The sequence below is a fragment of the Antechinus flavipes genome, chromosome 4 (genome assembly GCF_016432865.1).
Source record: "Antechinus flavipes isolate AdamAnt ecotype Samford, QLD, Australia chromosome 4, AdamAnt_v2, whole genome shotgun sequence".
Taxonomy (NCBI): domain Eukaryota; kingdom Metazoa; phylum Chordata; class Mammalia; order Dasyuromorphia; family Dasyuridae; genus Antechinus; species Antechinus flavipes.
The window spans coordinates 286764045-286783478 of NC_067401.1; the positions used below are offsets into that span (position 1 = coordinate 286764045).

Here is a 19434-nt window from a genome sequence, read left to right on the forward strand (position 1 = left end):
TACTTTCTGGTTTCACTTTCAGTTAAAATCCCAAGTTCTAACAAAAGGTAAAAAATTTCAAGGGAATTAATGAAAAAAAAATGCAAATGAAGGTGGCCTAACTGTCCCAGACCTAAAAAAAATAAAGCAACAGTCATTAAAACCATTTGGTACTAGCTAAGAAATAGAGTAATTGACGATTGGAATAGATTGGATCATAGGACAAAATAGTCAACAACTATAGCAATTTAATGTTTGACAAACCCAAAGATCCCAGCTTTTGGGATATGAACTCTGTATTTGACAAAAACTTCTGGGAAAATTGGAAACTAGCATGGCAGAAACAAGGCATTGACCCACACCTAAGGCTGTATACCAAGATTAAGGTCAAAAATGGGTTCATAATTTAAATATAAAGAATGCTATTATAAGCAAATTAAAAGAACATAGAATAGTTTACCTCTCAGATCTGTGAAGAAGGAAGGAATTTATGACCAAAGAAGAACTGAAGATCATTATTGAACACAAAATAGATAATTTTGATTATAATAAGTTAAAAATTTTTGTACAAACAAAATGAAACTTTTCTACAAGATTAGCGGGAAAAGCAATAAATTGGGAGAATATTTTTACATTCAAGGATTCTGATAAAGGCCTCATTGCTAAACTATAGAGAGAATTGACTCAAATTTATAAGAATTCAAGCTATTCTCCAATTGATAAATTGTCAAAGATATGTACAGACAATTTTCAGATGAAAAAATTGAAACCATTGCTAATCATATGAAAAAGTGCTCTAAATCACTATTGATCAGAGAAATACAAATTAAGACAATTCTTGAGAAATCACTACACACCTCTCAGATTGGCTAAAATGACAGGAAAAGATAATGATGAATGTTGAAGGGGATGTGGGAAAACTGGGACACTGATACATTGTTGGTGGAACTGTGAATGGATCCAACCATTCTGGAGAACAATTTGGAACAATACCCAAAGGGCTATCAAAATGTGCATACCCTTGACCCAGCAATATTCCTACTGGACTTACCTCCCAAAGAGATCTTAAAGGAGGGAAGGGGACCCGTATATGCAAAAATGTTTGTGGCAGCCCTTTTTGTGATGGCAAGAAAGTGGAAACTGAATGGATGCCCATCACTTGGAGAATGGCTGAATAAATAATGGTATATGGATGTTATGGAATATTATTGTTCTATGGGAAATGATCAGCAGGATGGTTTCAGAGAGGCCTGGAGAAACTTACATGAACTGATGCTAAGGGAAGTAAGCAGAACCAGGAGATCATTGTACACAGTAATAGCAAGATCATGTGATGATCAACTCTGATGGACTTGTCTGTTTTCAACAGTGAGGTGATTCAGATCAATTCCAATAGACTTGTGATGGAGAGAGCCATCTGCATCAAAAGTGAGGCCTGTGGGAACTGAGGGTGGATTACAACATAGCATTTTCACTTTTTTTGTTGTGGTTTGCTTGAATTTTATTTTTGTTCTCTCTCTCTTTTTTTTTTTTTAACTTTTTGATCTATTTTTCTTGTTCAGCAAGATACTTGTATAAATATGTATGCCTATATTGGATTTAACATATATTCTTATTATGTTTAACATATATTGGATTGCATGCCATCTGGGGAGATGGGTGAGGGGAAGGGGGGTGGAATTGGAACACAAGGTTTTTCAGTGATCAATGCTGAAAAATTATCAACAAATAATTTGAAAATAAAAGACTTCAATAAATAAAAAGAAATAGACAAAAAAAAATCCCATCTTCTTCAAGAAATTATTCCTGGGGCAGATAGGTAGTGCAACCATCCCTGAGTTCAAATCTTACTCAACCTCACTTAAAAAATTTACTAGCTATGTGACCCTGGGCTTTACCCTATTGCCTCCTTTACCCATCCGCACCATGCCCATCCAAAAAGAAGAAGTCATTCTTGGTTCTCTTAATGTCAGTATCTTCCCTCTGAGATTATCTACAGTTTTTCTTCTATATGTCTTATCTTGGCAACAAATAAGACTCAATTGTCTCTTCCCGTTATTAAGATCACTCTTTTTCTCCCTATTTTGCAAATTTATTGTTGCAGTTAGCTAACTGGTTACCTTGCTTCAAAGTACCTTCCTCCTCCCTTTAACCCATGCTTTAGTCACTTAGGTGATTTTTCCAATGGATCTGACCATGTCAGCCCCTTCTGCTTATCTTACAATCACATAAAAGCTTCTCTGTTTGACATTTAAAGCTCTTATTTCTGGCATTTCCAGCCTTTTTATACTTTACTCCTCTCCACACATTTTACCATATAACTACATTGACCTATTTGCAGTTTCTCAAATATAACACTTCATCACTTATCTTTATACCTTTGCACTGACTGGCCCCTATGCAGTGAATTCTCTGCCTTTTCACTACTGCCTCTTTCACCCTGCCTTCCTTCAGGCCTCAACTCAAATAAAACCTACTGTAGGAGACTTCCTGGTTCTACCCTTATACTCCCAAGCAAGCTTCTAAGGACTTTCTTTTTCATATTACCCTACATATATATGTAGGTGGTGCTTTGGAGAGGGTGCTGGGCCTACAATCAGGAAGATGCATCTTCCTGAGTTCAAATATGGCTTCAGATACCTACTAGCACTGTGACTCTGGGCAAGTCATTTAACCCTGCTTACCTCAGTTTTCTCATCTGTAAAATGAACTAGAAAAGAAAACTAAAGCGTTAAGTAGGGGTACCTGACTTGGAGAACATGGTGGAAAAGGTCCAGAATCCACCTTAGAGAAGGTGGGACTTCAGGGAAAAGTCAATCAGTAAGAGGATGAGACTGAAAAATTACTTTCAATGTGTGAATCCCAATAGAAAAAGAGTTCTGGGGCATGGGTAGAAAAATTCTGGAGAGAGTACTTTAAAAAGTCCTTTTAAGAAAACAGCAGAGGGTTCTGAGAAAAGCACCCAGTGATTAAAAGAATGGAAAAACAAATCTTATGAAGAAAGGTCAAAGCAGTAGAGATTGTTTAGTCTAGAAAAGAGAAAGCTAAGATTAACTGTCTCCAAGGATGGGAAGGGTTTCTGTGATTGGGATGCCAACCAGTTGTTTCCCATGTCCTTAAAGGATCAAGCTGAAGGACACAGGTTTAAAGTTGAGTGATTTCTTTTGGACAGAAAGCAGACCTTCTTGTAGGTCAGCATGACAAAACAATCAAATAAGCTAATGAGGAAGCTATGGGGTCTCTCCATCGCTAGAGAATCTCTTTCTTGAGAGAAGAGTTAAGCTCCATTGCAGCCATTGAAAGTTCTGGCATTCACTTATATGAAAATTCTTGTACAAAGGGCTTCCTGAACAGTTTTTGAGAATATATTTTCTGAAGGGTGGTGTTCTCTCTAATGGATTTCATCCTGAAGACAGGCTCGTGTTTTGATTCCTCCTTGCATTAGTTATTCTGAAGTCTCTATCTGACTAAAGTATTATTGTTTAATTAAACAACAACCAAAAAATCTCTAAGCTTGACTGTTCTCAACTCTGGGCTCCGAAATTCATATATACAGAGTTTGGTCTCTGGAAAGAGGATTAACCAAGTGTCTTTTGCCACAGTTCATTTTGGCTGACTGCTAGAATTCAGCTGTTAAGGTAGCTGCCTGACTCCCCAAGTAAAAGGACAAATCAAGTGGCAAATGTTGGACTTAGCAATATCTTATTTCCACCAGCAATAACAATAAACGTTTATTCAGTCCTAGAAGTGCCTTAGGCATCTGCTGGGCACATTTGTCTACTCAGGAAGTACTTTAAAATGCATATGTGTATTAGTTTTCATTTTAAGTATCTCGATATTTCTAGAAATGAATTTAGGCAAATTTGAGAAAATTATAGGAAAGGAGGGATAATAAGAAAAAATTTAGATTTGTTTTGCTATGTAATATTTATTGAGGGTTTCTGTGAAATTACCCCAGAATAACTTTACCCAGACTTGTTGAACAAAATCAGCAAAGTAGAACACATGTTTGGAGAGAGAAAGGACTCTTATCACCTGACAGTATTGAGGGAATCATTGAGAGTTATATCTTTTCATGGGCCATATAGTCACAGAATTTTTTGAATGCTATACTTAGACTCATGAAAACTTGAGTTTGAATCTTGGTGTGATTCCACTTGTCAAGTCACTTATTCTCTCTCAGCCTCATTTTTTTTATCTGTAAAATGGGGATAATAATAGCATCCACCGCTCAGGTTGATATGAGATGATATATATGAAATGTTTTGTACACATTAATGTACATAAATGTTTGCTATTATAACTATTCATTTTAGAGCTGGATTGAACTTTACCAGTCAATCCTACCAACTCATACCCTAAAGGAATCTCTGCTATAACATTTCTGAAAATTTGTCTTCTACTTTCTCCTGGAAGACAACCATTAGCAAGGACCCACTGTATTCTGAAGCAGACCATTCCATTTTTGCACAGTTCCAATTGTTGTTGTTTGTTTGTTTTTAGTTATTTTCCTGACAGCCTAAATTTGCCTCTTTGTAACTTCTACCTTTTTTATCCTAATTTTGTCCTCCAGGACCAAAGAAAACAAGCCTAATCCCATTTCTTTGTGAGAGACCTTTATTATTTAAAGACAGCTATCATGTCCCCTCTTAGTCTTCTCTTCTTCAGGGACCCAGGATATGAACAGATGGTTGGCAAGGAGAGGCCAGGTTTTCAGATAAGGGCTCTTGTCTCTGTTCCCCACAGGGCAATAGAGTCAAACCAAAAAGGTTTACTTAGTATGAGAAAGGTAGATTTTTAACTGACACATCAACAAACTTGTGAGAAAGTTTTTGCCTTAAATTCTATCCTTAAACACTAACATTGTCCTGGCAGAGGGGCAAGACTCCTCTGATATTGAGGGATTATCACTTCCTTTTTCATGTATCAGAACACCTGTAAAACAGGGATCTGTAATTTTCTTGCTGTGGGAACTATCTCCACCAGTGGAGAACCCAGCCTATCTATAGTTTGTGGGGATTGGAAAGTAATTGAAGTTCATTTGTAATATATCACTAGAGGAAATTTGTACTTAGTAATTAAACAACATGAGCCGAGGAAAGAATTGACAATATTATGCTTAGCAAACCCATTTCATTTGAGAGACAGTATCGTATTAAAGGTAGAGCACTGACCTGAGAGCCAAGAAGAGCTATTCAAATCTAGCTTCTGACGTGTTGGTCATGTGACTTTGGGAAGGTAACTTAGCCTTTCCATGTCCTAAGCATACTCAATAAAACTAAATTGTGGAGCAGTTGATAGAAGAAGTTTCCTCACTGGAACTTCCCTATACCAATGGAATTACAGGACAATCCCCTCCCCCTAATGCTTACCCAAAACCAAGGCTCAGTGCACCAGGAACTGAATGTGGTGATAGAAAAATTTTTATTTTCAGTAATTGACAAATTGCCAAATCCAGGAACTCAGAAGGGAGGAGGCAAATTGGAATGAATCTGGGTGATTTTCCTCCAACTCCTAGAGTTCAGGGGACATGTTCCAGCTCTGCTTATTCCTATGTCAGGCATGCCCAGGCTGGCCACACTTCTGCATCTCTCTGAGATGAAAAATTTAGCAATACCCCAGGTGTGTGGTGGCAGACCCTGCAATCTGCAGTTTGCTCCACTTGGAGAGGAGGAGGTTATAAACTGGTCTTGGTCCTGAGCCAACATTCGCTATTCACAGCTGAGGTGAAGAGTGCTCTCCTCCCACAACTCAACTTTCTTCCCCTTAAGACTTCATGAAGGCTATCTTCTTTAAATAGATCCTAGAACACAGAATCACAACACATTATCATTTTAAAAAGTGAATGGCACAGGGCATGTTTAATGGGGATCCTAACAGCCTTCTCATAAAGGCAGGTGATACATACTGTAAATTACTTTCTATTTTTCTAGCTTACCTTTACTCATTGGAGTGGATTGCATTATCTGCATTTTCTGTTGAAGTTTTTAAAAGAAAATTTCCTGAAATAACACAGATGGAGTTTTCCAAATTTTGGTAGTTATGAGACAAGCAAGAATGTATAGTTAAAAAATAGATAGGGAAAAAAATAATGGTAGATACACATTCCTCAATTATCTAGTAAATACTTCCCAGTTCTTCACTAGTTACTGTCGTCAAGACGTGACTTTTTTTTTATTTGAAGCTTTAAAACATCAAATAAAATGAATATTTCCATATTTTAAAAAGAATGATACATAAACACATATATTTTGGTATTAAAGAATATTAATTGGTTAAGAAATATTAAAGGTTTCCTCAGAGTCATATAGGTCTGCATTTTCCCACCTTTTCTTTAGTGTTTAACAATAAATGAATAGCTCTGTATATGTATGTGTGTGTTTACATATATGTATGTATGTATATATTATGCTCTTATATATTCATTTTGTGTGTATGTATATTTACATATATATGTATATATAAAACACACATGTATATGCCTTCTATTATAACTGTTACATTTATAAAACATTATAAAATGTTATATATATATATATATATATATATATATATATATAACATATAAAACCTCTACCATTGAGGTAACCTGGTAGAATGGTTTGAGAAGATTTTAAAGTCAACAACTTGTGGTTTCAAGTTTTGCTGCAGACCCATTTTAGCTAAGTCACTTAATTGCTCATTGTACCATGTTATTTACTCTATAACTACAAATTGGAGAGAAAATGGTGATCTCCACTGGTAGAGGGACTTCTTCACTCAGAGCTCCTGTCATTAATGAAATCAAAATCCGGGAGGGAAAAGCAATTATAATTTTCTGGTCTGATTTTTTTCTTAAATTGCCATGCATACATTTTTACTTACCTAAGCACTTTTCTTGAAAGGGTGTATGTAGAAAGACTCCTACATAAGGACTAATTGTCAGTGACTGGGAGAGAGTTAACTATCAGCTTTGTACTGCATTCCCAGCAGAGTCTACAGATAAAACATAGAACATGGATGAAATCTATAAGATCGCTTCTTCAAAGAGGATACAGCAGTTGGAAAAAGAGCTGGAGGTTCAGTTGTCTGAACTTAAGACAGAAATACAAGAACACAGAGCTCTTAAAAGATCACCTCATTGGCCTTACAGGTAAAAGCAATGTCTTACCAAAACAAACTGGAAAATTACTCCTAAGTGTAATCATTGTGCTATCATTTGGCATAGATCAACATTCTGTGGCATACCATAGAAACAAAAGCACTGGTCTTAAAGCCAAAAAAAACCTCAGGTACAAGTTCCAGTGAGAAGCAAGGCAAACCAAGGCAACAAGCATTTATCAGGCATTTTCAAAGAGCCTGGTATACTAGTTAGGAGCTAGGGATGCCTCCTTAGCCTTAAGGAGTTTGTATTCTAAAGAGAGAAAACATTACCTAAAAGGGAACTGAAGAGGGAAGTGGGTGGGGGTGGGGGTGGGTTAGGTACCTATGCCATAGCAAAAAATGACTGACCTGGACACTATTCCCAAAATGGAGGCCCTGGAAATAACTCACCAATGGGACAAAAGGGGGCTGGGAAGATGGAGGGATGGTCCATGGTGAGAAAGTCCCAGAAGCTGAGGAAAATTTTAGGATGAAAATGTCATGATGGCAAAATTGTGAGACTCAAAAGCCACACTGGGAGAATAATGGGAGAAACCTGAGACCATTTCCAAAATGGAATTCCACCTATTCTAGTTGTGTGTGATGTACTGGAAAGAGTACTGGATCTGTAATTATAAAACCTGGGTTTAAATCCCAGCTCTGCTACTTAGTACCCCATGTGATCTTGATGGTCTTAAATTACTTCATGCCAGATGAAAAAGAGTAGCTGATCCTTTCCATTTTAAATCTGTGATCTACTAGAAGTCATGTAACAAATTTGAATTTCTATGTGTTCATATATAAAACGAGGACATTGGTACTTCTACCACCTGCCTCACAGGATTGATGGGAAGATTAATAAGATGATTTTCAAGTATAAATTGTTATCTAAATGTAAATTGCAAGTTATTCTTTTCTCCTAACGTATTTTAATTGGATTTGATCTTGATTCTCCCAAGTTTGAAAAGGATGAACAACAAAGAATTTTTTCAGCAAAATAGTTTGTCAGTAACTTCTGTAGAAAGTGGCATACTTTCTACTTTTTATCCTTATACTTCTACTTTTATACCTATATATAAGGAAACAGGATGGTAATAGATAACATTTATATCTGCTCTAAGGTTTGCAGAACACTACATAATCTCATTTGATGTTCACAATCACTCTGGGAGGTAAGGGCTACAATTTATCTTCACAAAGAGCTTGTCAGCTGTGGTCTGAATAGAATGCCTTACAAGGGGCTCATTCCAGCACCTTGCTATCTTATCATATTTATAACACAGCTTTGGTTTACATAAATCTTTCGACAGCTCCATCCGGTTACCAAAGGATGTTTCTTACTTTAGAAAAAAGAGGGAACTGGCATTACGGAAAAGCTTGCAGGTAAGTGAGTAGGTGAAAACATAGCTATTGAAAGCTACTTATTAAACATTGTTGACAGAACTTCCTATGTCTGGCAGTGCAGAAATATATCGGGCAATAGAAGGCAGTGATTTTTTTGTTTGTTTTTTCCCCATTTAATTGTATTTTATGTTTTCCAATTATATGTTCGGTTTTATAAGAGTTTGTGTTCCAAATTTTTCTTCTTTCCTTCTCCCCAAGACAGTGAGCATTATGGTATAGGTTATACATGTACAATCATCCTAAACATGCTGCCGTATCAGTCACGTTGTGAAAAAAGAACCAAAACAAAATGGAAAACCACGAGAAAGAAAAAAAAAAACAAAATTTAAAAGTGAAAATAGTATGTTTTGATCTGTATGCAGTCTCCATGTTCTTTCTCTGGATGTGGATAACATTTTTCATCATGAGTCTTTTGGAACTGTTTTGGATCACTCTGTTGCTGAGAAGAGCTAAATCTATCATAGTTGATCATCACACAGTGATGCTATAACTGTGTACAATGATCTCCTAGTTATGCTCACTTTACTCAGCATCAGTTCATGTAAGTCAAGATTTTTCTGAAATCTGCCTGCTCATCATTTCTTATAGAAAAATAGTATTTCATTACATTCATATACCGCAGCCATTCCCTAACTGATGGGCATCTACTCAATCTCCATTTCTTTGGAAGACAGTGATTGTAAGGTGATCAGGTAGCTTTACCAAAATTTGCCCCCCCCCACCCAGACCATTCCCTTGCAAACTTAAATCCACCAGTTTTTCAGGTGAGAAGGAGATCACTTCTCTACCTTAACCCTCTAAATCTACTCTCCTCACCAGCTAGCTATGTTGACCACAGAGGCAAAATTTACAGCCTGTTTCTCATGGAAGAGGAAGGTGTTATCTGCATTTCCCTAACATGATATAATCATACCATGTGCTAAGATATGATATTTAAAAGGACAAACAATAATGAAGAGTACTTTTGTGATATTATATAACAAAATGAATGTTATTAGGAGTATCTGCTTCCAAGCTAATACAATTCATTCATCATTCCAACAATGCTCTTCTCCTCTGTAATTTATTATAATTATACTTTTTCTTTTTTATGCAAAAAAAGTATTAAAAAGCACTTCAAAAATAAAGGAGAGAGCCTTTGGCAAGCAAAGGATTTGATTCTGCTTCTAAATAAGTGAAAGGAAAAATAAAGCAAATCAAGTCTTACTGGGTTGATATGGGCCTTTGTTTTCCAGGAGACACATTTTGGGGAGGTTTTTTTTTTAACAGCTTCTTGATTTCAATTATTATAGTTAGCCATTTGGAAATTGTTTGAAAATATGCATTGTTTGAAAAGGAAGGAAGAAAGAAAGGAGGGAAGAAAGAGAAAGGAGGAAATGAGGGGAAGGAAAAGGTCAATGTGTTACTCCACATGCAGGTAAGAGAAAGAGAAAAGAGCAAGGAAGGAAAATACATTTTTGTCTTATATCATCGATAATATTATTTCCTCTCCTTTTTATCTTTCTGCTATTATGTTTGAAGTGGGTTACTTTTGTCTCTGTTCAGGTGGCTGAATCAAAGCCCCTTGTTATTCAAGCAGATGTCCTGCAGAGGGAGCTCGAAAGCTGTTTAAGGAAAGAGTACACATTTGAAAACTTACCTTTGCTTCTGCACCAGGTAAAATGTTTCTTTGTGTTGAACTGTCTGGTTGTCACCTTTAGTCTGCCCAAAGCCAAATATCTGGCTTCTTTCCAAGACAAAGAGGAATTTCCCTAGATGATTAGCTTACTCATTTGAGAACCAGATTTGTATGTACCTTTATTTTTAGTGCCCTTTACTATCCAGATCAAAGGTTAACAGCTATAAGCTTACCTTTGAAATGCCCATAACTTCATTTTAAAGAAGGTTTCAGGTCAGAAGTTATAAATTTTAAAAAAATTTTAAGCCGCTGATAAAGCTTTAGCACTTTGGACTCCACAACAGGGCCTTTGGCACTTAGAACAGCCTAAACTTTCCCTAGGGCAAACAGCATGAAATGCTCTCTCAAACAAGAATAACAAGCCACTGAAGTTTAAGAAGTAGGGAGGGTTCTGCAAATATGTATTGTATCTAGGATATACTGCAACATATTTAACATATATAGGACTGCTTGCCATCTTGGGGGGGGGGAGGAAGGGAGGGGAAAAAACGAAACATAAGTGATTGCAAGGGATAATGTTGTGTAAAAATTATCCTGGCATGGATTCTGTCAATACAAAGTTATTATTAAATAAAATTAAATTTAAAAAAAAAAGAAGAAGAAGTAGGGAGGGATAGGGTGGAAGACTTAATAAAGGGAAGGTCAGGGGCCAGGGTGAATGAGACAGGCACACCAAATAGAGGAGGTCCTTGCTAACTTTCCCTTAGGAAAGGGAGGGGAGAAAGGCAATAACCATTTATATAGTGCATACTATCTATAAGTCATTGTGCTAAGCGTTTGAAAATTATTATCTCATTTGAACTTCGCAACAATCCAGGCTTCTGCTAAAGCACCACAAGTGCTTTCAGTATCTTCTAAAATCAGTCCTCTGGGCCAAAGTCCTAGCCTACTTATGGCTCTTTTGTTATTTTAGCAGGTCTTGAGAGACAGGAAATGCTGATTGGCTTTTGAAAAAGCATCTTGGTTAGTGAGTTTGAGTTGGATTTTAATTTTACAGGAGAGAAAAGAAATACAATGGAAAGAACTTTGGATTTAGAAGTAGAGGATCTAAGTTCAAATTCCATCTCTTCCTCTTGTGTGACCTTTGGGAAAATCACTTAATCTCTTTAGTACTCAATTTCCTTTTTTATAAATGGAGAGAGTTGGACTATATAGTCTCTAATTGTCTTCCAGGTCAAAAGCAATGAAACTATTGTGTAGTTCAGAAATGGTGAGGGGTCACCATTTAATAAAAAAAAGCTGGAGAGATCTCTAGAAGCAAAGCAAAGTTTATTATACATTCTCGTGAGAAGGGCATCCCACCAATGGAGCAGACAATCGAAGGGAGGAAGCTCGTTCTGGGGCAGGGTTAACACTTTTAATCCCTAACACAAATACCCTCTCCCACCACTGACCCTCATCCTCATTGGCTGAGGATCTTACATTCTAAACTCGGGAACTATCCAAGAAATTGAACTTGGCCAATAAGTACATAGTTGCCCATATTTGACTGAAATAGGGAGAAAATGATGTCATAGGAGGATAGCAGGAAGGGGACTTAGGTATACCCTTGACTCAATCTTCAGAATCCTTCAGGCCTAAGCAAACTCTGAAGTAGATGAAGCCTTACTTGATTTTCACAACTGTCTTGAAAGATCTCACCTCATCTCGTTCAGTCCCCCCTCTTATTTGTACACTGAGATCTCTTCAAATTTTTGTAATATAACTTTACATTCCATATCTAATTCCTCATCCCCTTCTGGTTCCTGTTGGTCCTGTTGGTCCTCTTGGGCCACTGGCTCCCACCCTTGTCCTTTTAACACCATCAAACAGCCCCTTCACCTTTCTCTTCCAACCTAATCATTCTAGATAATGAGTTTGGGACTATTCTGGTTATCAATCGAATCAAACAATGTAGGAAGATAGGGAGCAATATAACACTGAGAGCTATAAGACCAAACCAAAGGAACTGCTTCCACCAGCTTTCCCCAAGCCAAGACCACCAGGAAATATCGAATGGTGAGGTCCAAGTCTGTACAGGAACATGAGCAAGTTTCCTAATGTTCTTAGTGATTTCTTTTACTAGATTTCCATTGTCCTCAATCTTTATACGACATGTTGATAAATTTAGTTTCGCACAAACTCCCCCTTCCTCAGCCAACAAATAATCCAGCACAAGGCTGTTGTAAAACAGCCTCTCTGGTTTGAGTAGCTTGGTCAGCCAAAAGATCTAGTGCCTCAGCCGTCTGATTGGTGATAATCTCTACAACTGCTTGAAGCTTAATTATCCTGTTCAACATATATATTGGGGTTCTAGATCCCCAACTTCCATCTTGAGCCCAAGTGGCTGGCTCATACTCTATTCTCTCTGGAGGCCAGGCATCACCCCAACCATTTGCATCTCCAGTCTGAGTAATGGAGGTATCTAAACCCCATTTCTCTCTTCCCAAATCATCATACAACTGAATCCCTAAATATTGGTTTGCCTCTTCAGGAAGAAAGAAAAATTTTGGCCTTATTAGTCTAACAATTCCTTGTCCAATTAAGAGGCAGGTGAGTATAGGCAGTTAAACCACAGATCCAATAATTTCCCTTTAGAGCAGATTGTTCTCTTGAAAATATGTCTGAACTATTCCTTGTAAAAGAGTAATATTGCTGGTCTCTTGTCCCTAGGGGACCTCCCCCCACAAAGGTGACATACTGACATTTCCATAAACCCTGATCCTTCCTCCTACAATTGGCAACTGGCCATTGACCTCTTAGGTTAGAGGTATTCCAAAATGTGGGAAACAGAATCCCATGTTTCCCAGGTGTCCCTGGGGTGACATGGTACCAACCCCATTGATAACTGTACCCAATGTATATGTTCCCTTTCTTCTTATTCTCTTTTATACAACTTAATACGTCCCACTCTATTTCATTACACTCAGCAGTAGTAACTTTTTGATACACTATTTCCTAGCTTCAAACCTTGCCGTCTGATTTAAGCAATATTTCCTTTCCTATCTTCTGTCAATGGCCACTGATGTTTCTCTTCTAAGTTCCAGAAATCAGTCCCATTATGAATTTGGGATCGGTTACTAAGAATCCAGGCTGGGCTTAAGGGGATAGGTACCCATGGCCATTAGCTCAGTCATTGGGATCCACCACAGATCTAACAATTTGATAAGTTAAAGGTTCTCCCTATATTCTGCATGAGCAGGAGGAGCTGGTTCTCATCTCTGGAAGATAAAGGTCTGGTTTCTATGGCTATCATGAGGAAATAGGTAAACCCAAAGCTCAGGGAAAGCCCCATGAGGTTCTACTATTACACTGTGAAGTTAAGGTGAAATTCCCAAAGTAATTAATGTAAGAAAAATCATTCTATTACAATGCACTGGATTCAGAATTTGTGTCCCATTCAGTGGAGGTCCCCCCTCCTCTCCCCATCTTCAACTATCCACTCGGATAAAGGAGGCACCATAGGTCCTTTTGTTCTGGTGTGGTGTGTCCAGCCTCGTTCCTGGGTGCGAATTGCAGTGTCCGAGAGGTCAGTATTATCTGGTAGGGTCCATCAGGGTCCGTCCCAGCACAGAGTCAGCTTCTCATCCTTCCAGGAATGGATCAACACCCAATCTCCACCTAAATTCTATGAACAGGGAAACCTAGAGGAGTCTGAGCTATTAACCCTTTTTGTTGAAGTTCTTGTAAATGTCTTAGCAATGATTTAACATCTCTTAAGAAATAAATCCTTTGTCTCTTAAGATAGGATCCCAGTTTCCCATTGGACAATCCTGGAAAGGATGATGTATAATAATTCACAAAGTGAAAGCCCAATTTCTCTACGTGGCTTGGTTCTGATTCTGACCACAGCGAGAGGAAGGCATTTAGTCCAAGGTAGTTGGGTCTCTAAAAATAATTTAGTCAGCTGCCATTTTATTTCCCGATTCATCCTTTCTACTTTCCCAGAAGAGGGAGGATGCCAAGGGGTGTGGAGATCCCAAGTGATTTCTAAGGCCCCGATCACATTCTGCAACACCTGGGCAGAAAAATGTGTTCCCTGATCCGAGTCTATCCTCCCCACTATTCCATATCTGGGAATAATTTGTTCTAATAAGAAAGACCTTACTGTCGAGGCAGTTGCTTGGGCTGAGGGGAATGCCTCCACCCATGAGGTCAGATGGTCCACTATGACCAGCAAGTACTTGAGGCGACCCACTGGTGGCAGCTCAGTGAAGTCCACCTGGATGCTTTGGAATGGTCTGATTCCCGGAGGTCGTCTCCCTTCTGGGATCTGGCATTGAGCAGCCTTGTTAGTCCTTCGACAAACGAGACAGCCGTCCACCAGTTGTCGGGCCATTGTATATAGGCCAGGGAAAACATACCTTGGCAGCACAGCATCACACAGGTTTTGGACATCCCAGTGACTGCCCTGGTGCAGCTGCTGAAGGACCAGCCTCATACTTGCTTTGGTCAGTACCTCTCTGCCATCAGGTAAGAGCCATCGTCCTTCTGAGTTCTCAACTGCTCTGAGAGTCAAGGCCTTCTCATTTTCCTTCTGGGTAAAACTGGGAGAGAGCAGACTAGGGGGAAGTACAGGTATCAAGGCCATTATATAAGAAATCTCCTGGTCTCCAGCTCCCTTGGCCTTTTCATTTGCTAATCTATTTTCCTTTGCCTCAAAAGAGTTTCCCATCTGATGTCCCTTTACATGTATTACTGTTACATTCGTAGGGGCCAGAATGTTTTCCAATACCTCTAACTAGTGTATAATGGACCAGTTCTTCTCCTTTACTATTCACAAACCTCTTTCCTCCCAAATCCTTCCAAATACATGCATCACACCCTAAGCATATTTTGAATCAGTATATATATTCCCACTTGGTCCCTCAATAATTTCAACACTTGATTGATGGCATTCACAATTCACAAGTTTGAGCCAACCAATGGGCAGGTAGACTGCCCTTGGTAACAGTGGAAGTTTTATCTCCATCCACAATAGCAAACCCATTTTTCCTTTTCCCATCTACCATCCTAGAAGAGCCATCTATAAACCAATTTGCTCCCCCAGGCATTGGTGCTTCTTGTAAATCCTCTCTTACTTTTGTTTGAAAATCAATTAACTCTAAACAACAATGTTCCTCTCCTGGGGATGGTTTATAACACTGCCTCCAAAAGTGAGTTTCCTACTCTCTTCTACCAAGAGCAGTAGCAGCTACTGCTTGTACACAGGTCGGCCAACCTTTGGCTACTGGATCTAATACTTTAGAAAGGAAAGCCACTGGTCAGGGGCAAAGGACCCACAATGCAACATGGACAGCTGATCTATAAGCCTCCTTCCCTTCACTTAGAGTGAATTCCCCTTCACTTCATTTTCTCTTCGTATTTAATGGGGAATTGTTTGGGTGTCAAAAGTTCTCTTTCCATATAGGTACCCCCCCTCCCCCTCCCCAACTCCGGATCATGCAAAACATGAAAAACGCATCTGAAGGCAATATAGATTTTTATTTTTATTTTTATTTTATTTTATTTTATTTTATTTTATTTTTTTTGGCAATATAGATTTTTGATAAGTAAGTCAGGAGTCTAGGATTGGGGTTCCAGAAATAGCCCTGCCTTCCATCAATATACAGTGTAAAAGGCTCTAGGCAGATTAGTTTAACTTTTAGGGTCCTAAAACAACACCTTAGCCTATCAGAGCATGAGATTCCCAGCTTTCTCTCAAAGAACAAAAGGTAAAGTGGGAGTGGCCCCAAGTACTTGAGCGAAGTAAGCCTTTATATAAAGAAATTCTAGCCCCAGGAAGTAAAAGGGTTAAAAGAGATTAATAGTAGCAACTAAAGTCTGGGCTGCAAATTAAAATATTTACATACTTGTATATCTCACTGACCACTTACTCTGATTACAGACATTTGCTGTAAGAGGAAAAATCAGGGACATGATTTATTTAAGGCAGTTTTACTTCAGGTAACTGTCTTAATTTTTAACGATTCCACCTTATGACCTATGCAGTCATACCTAAATTCAAAACTCAAAGTAAATATTAGCTGTAGTCCCAAAAGATTTTATCTCCTACAGCAATTATCATTAATCAAGGCTTCAAATGAATCTAGTTCTCAAGAATCACAGTAAAGAGTTCATCCTAGAAAGTTCACAGCTTATACAGCTTATCTTTCATATCTAAGTAGATGGTTCTAAGTTTAACATTACACAGATCATTTTGCCTTTAAAATACTCAATACAAAGACAAATTCTAAATCGCATATTGTCTATCCCATTTCCATGTAAGAGAAACTTTCAGATGTTTCAGATTTAACTAATACTCTCTTCATTCTAAAAAAAAAAAATTAAATTTTTGGAAATAACCCTATTAAATTATCAGATCAGACTAAAATCCTGCTCTAGGGTTGTTATTATTATTTTTTTTAATCATCTTCCTTTAACAAGGAGACTATCATGCACGTAAATAAACATTAAATAATTTGCTTTAGATGGGATCTTAGTAGAAATAAATTGTTTTCAGAAAACTTACAGTTCCAATAAACTTTTTAGAGTAGCTATAGACTTGAAAAATAAAAATAAAACATTCAGTTATTAACACCATATAAATGTAGGCTGTTCCTTTAAACAGTAGAAGCAATTAATATCCAAACCAGCAAGGAGCTACAGTTGTTTAAAAAAAAAAAAGCCACCATACTTAATGGGGGGAGGGGGATTAGATTGTAATGCCAAAGAAACTGAGCAAGACAGAGGTTAGAGACCAATTGAATAGTTTATTAAATAGAGAGAGATATTGGGACCAATGACACAATGACACAATGGAGGGAGGTTATTGATATTCTAACATCATCTAAAATGGATAAACCTTTATCCTGTCAAACATTAAGAAGGAATGCCTATAACCTAAAGATATAAAATCTTCATCTTATCAACCATTTAAGAGGGAATGATTATAGCTGGGGTTTTGGTGCAGAGCAACTGAGATAGACCTTCATCTCATCAAACATTAAGAGGGAAAGGTTATGTAACCTGAGGCAGAATAACTAAATAGGACAATTGAAGAAACTGGGTCACAACATTAAAAGGGAACTTTGGCACAACAAGATCACCTGACAAGCTCCCTCTTCACATGATCACCCTTTCCCCACTCCACCATGCTTCCCGACCCTAACTTATCACAGCTAACCTTTTTAGGGTGCCATTTCCCCCAGGATCCAATCTGCCAGTTCAAGACAGGCCCCAACCTCATGGGATATATCTCGTTTTCCCATGGGAAATGGCAAGTTCACTAGGGCATTGTGCCTTTTTCTTCCCCATTTCTGGAAAGCTATTTTTCTCTCTTTTTTTCCTTCTCTCAAACCATCTCTTCCTGTCCCATCTCTCTCCTTCCAAAGATTACTTGCTCAAACCTTCTCTGACCTATGTTAAACACTCTCAAACCAATACTAGATATTCCGTTTACACTATTAATTGCTTTTGCAAATCAATCTTTCTTGTCCCTTGTTTTTAAGTCAAAAAAAAATTTTTTTTTAAACTTTAAACTTCAAGGTTCGCAAATAACTGAACCAAATTTCATAAACTTATACATTCCCAACAGAGCTGACAGATTTTTAAGGCATAACTCAGTTACAAATTACCCAATACCTCTAAAAAACAATACACCATCTAAGTAGGGAGATACAACCACAATCTCACCTAAGGTAAGCTACCGGCATTTTGTTTTAATAACCCAAATTTTAACTTTAAAATGCCAAACATGGCTTTAAATTCCGAATAAGCCACTTTCGCCATCATATTTAAAATAATGAATTTCACCAAATAGCAAGTTTCTTTCCCTTGGTTCCATGTGGCCCTGCTACAGTCAGGACACATGGGAGGGAAAGGAAAGAAGCCACCATCTTCACTCTTTTGATCCACATACTTCTCTGATGTATAGGGTTATTGTGATCCCAATTGGGATCTACTAAAGGGGATCTGGTCAGCTGAAACTACCCTTGCAGCTGGGAAATTTCTCCTATCCCCTCCTTTATAGCTACACCTCTAATTAGTCCCCCCTCCTCTTGTAAGAAGAGAGAATTCAAAATAGACAAAAGTTTTCCTTCTGGGCCTTGAGGACCCCTGGAGGGGCTGATGGAATTAAATTCTCTCCTTTCCTTTCAGGTACAAATTCAGTTTTTGGCACACCCAGTCTTCAATAGTGCCTTCACCAATATCTTTGTCACCCCAGACAAAACAATAATACCTTATCATCTTTTTCTTTCTTTTTTTTTTTTTCCTTATATATTTTGACAGTTTGTTCCAATTACTTAATTTATCTCTCAAGGGACTATCTACCAGTATTTTCTGATCATTTTTCTCATTTCTTTCTGTGAGGGCTGGCTGGGACTGGGCTACACCCATTGAATTTGGACAGAATCTAAATTCCAAAATGCCCAAACATGCTAATTGTCGCCAATTGACTCCCATCACCCAAGAAAGCCTAGCTTATCCTATCCTGTCCAGAGCATTCCTCCAGAATCTGTAACTTGACTCAAGGGGCTCACAGGAGGCTTACTTCTGGGTTGCTGCGCAGCAAATTGCTTGACTGATATGTCCTCCACCAAACTGGTCAGGATTTTACTGTGGAGTTTCTCCCTTTGCTTTGCTCTGAGTTTCTCCACTTCGAGCCCATTTTACGTTGGGGAGCAAGGAGAAGCCCCTGGATGCTGGCGGGCTGCTTAAATCAGGGCAGGGTGCCACCTTACTAGCACCCAAGAGTTCGCCTACTCACCAAGTAATGTGATCCCGGACAAGCCCCCAAAACTGTGTGGTTCAGAAATGGTGAGGGGTCACCATTTAATAAAAAAAAGCTGGAGAGATCTCTAGAAGCAAAGCAAAGTTTATTATACATTCTCATAGGAAGGACATCCCACCTGTCAAGCAGACAATTGAAGGGAGGAAGCACCTTCTAGGGCAGGGTTAACACTTTTAAACCCTAACACAAATACCCCCTCCCACCACTGACCCTCATTCCCATTGGCTGAGGATCTTACAGTCTAAACTCGGGAACTATCCAAGAAATTGAACTTGGCCAATAAGTACATAGTTGCCCATATTTGACTGAAACAGGGAGAAAATGATGTCATAGGAGGATAGCAGGAAGGGGACTTAGTATACCCTTGACTCAATCTTCAGAGTCCTTCAGGCCTAGGCAAACTCTGAAGTAGATGAAGCCTTACTCGATTTTCACAACTGTCTTGAAAGATCTCACCTCATCTCGTTCACTATGATCTCCGTAGTACACAGAATTGGAG

General features: G+C 38.3%; 1 protein-coding gene across 1 annotated transcript in view; it reads left to right on the top strand.

The window, feature by feature from the left end:
* The first annotated feature begins 6974 nt into the window (after positions 1–6974).
* Positions 6975–19434, top strand: part of LOC127561516 (putative uncharacterized protein C6orf183) — a 35694-nt gene continuing 23234 nt past the window's right edge. The window contains exons 1-4 of the mRNA XM_051996724.1: positions 6975–7111; positions 8412–8484; positions 10051–10161; positions 13567–13691. Of these exons, the coding sequence (XP_051852684.1) occupies positions 6975–7111; positions 8412–8484; positions 10051–10161; positions 13567–13691 (446 nt within the window). The remainder of the gene's footprint in view (positions 7112–8411; positions 8485–10050; positions 10162–13566; positions 13692–19434) is intronic.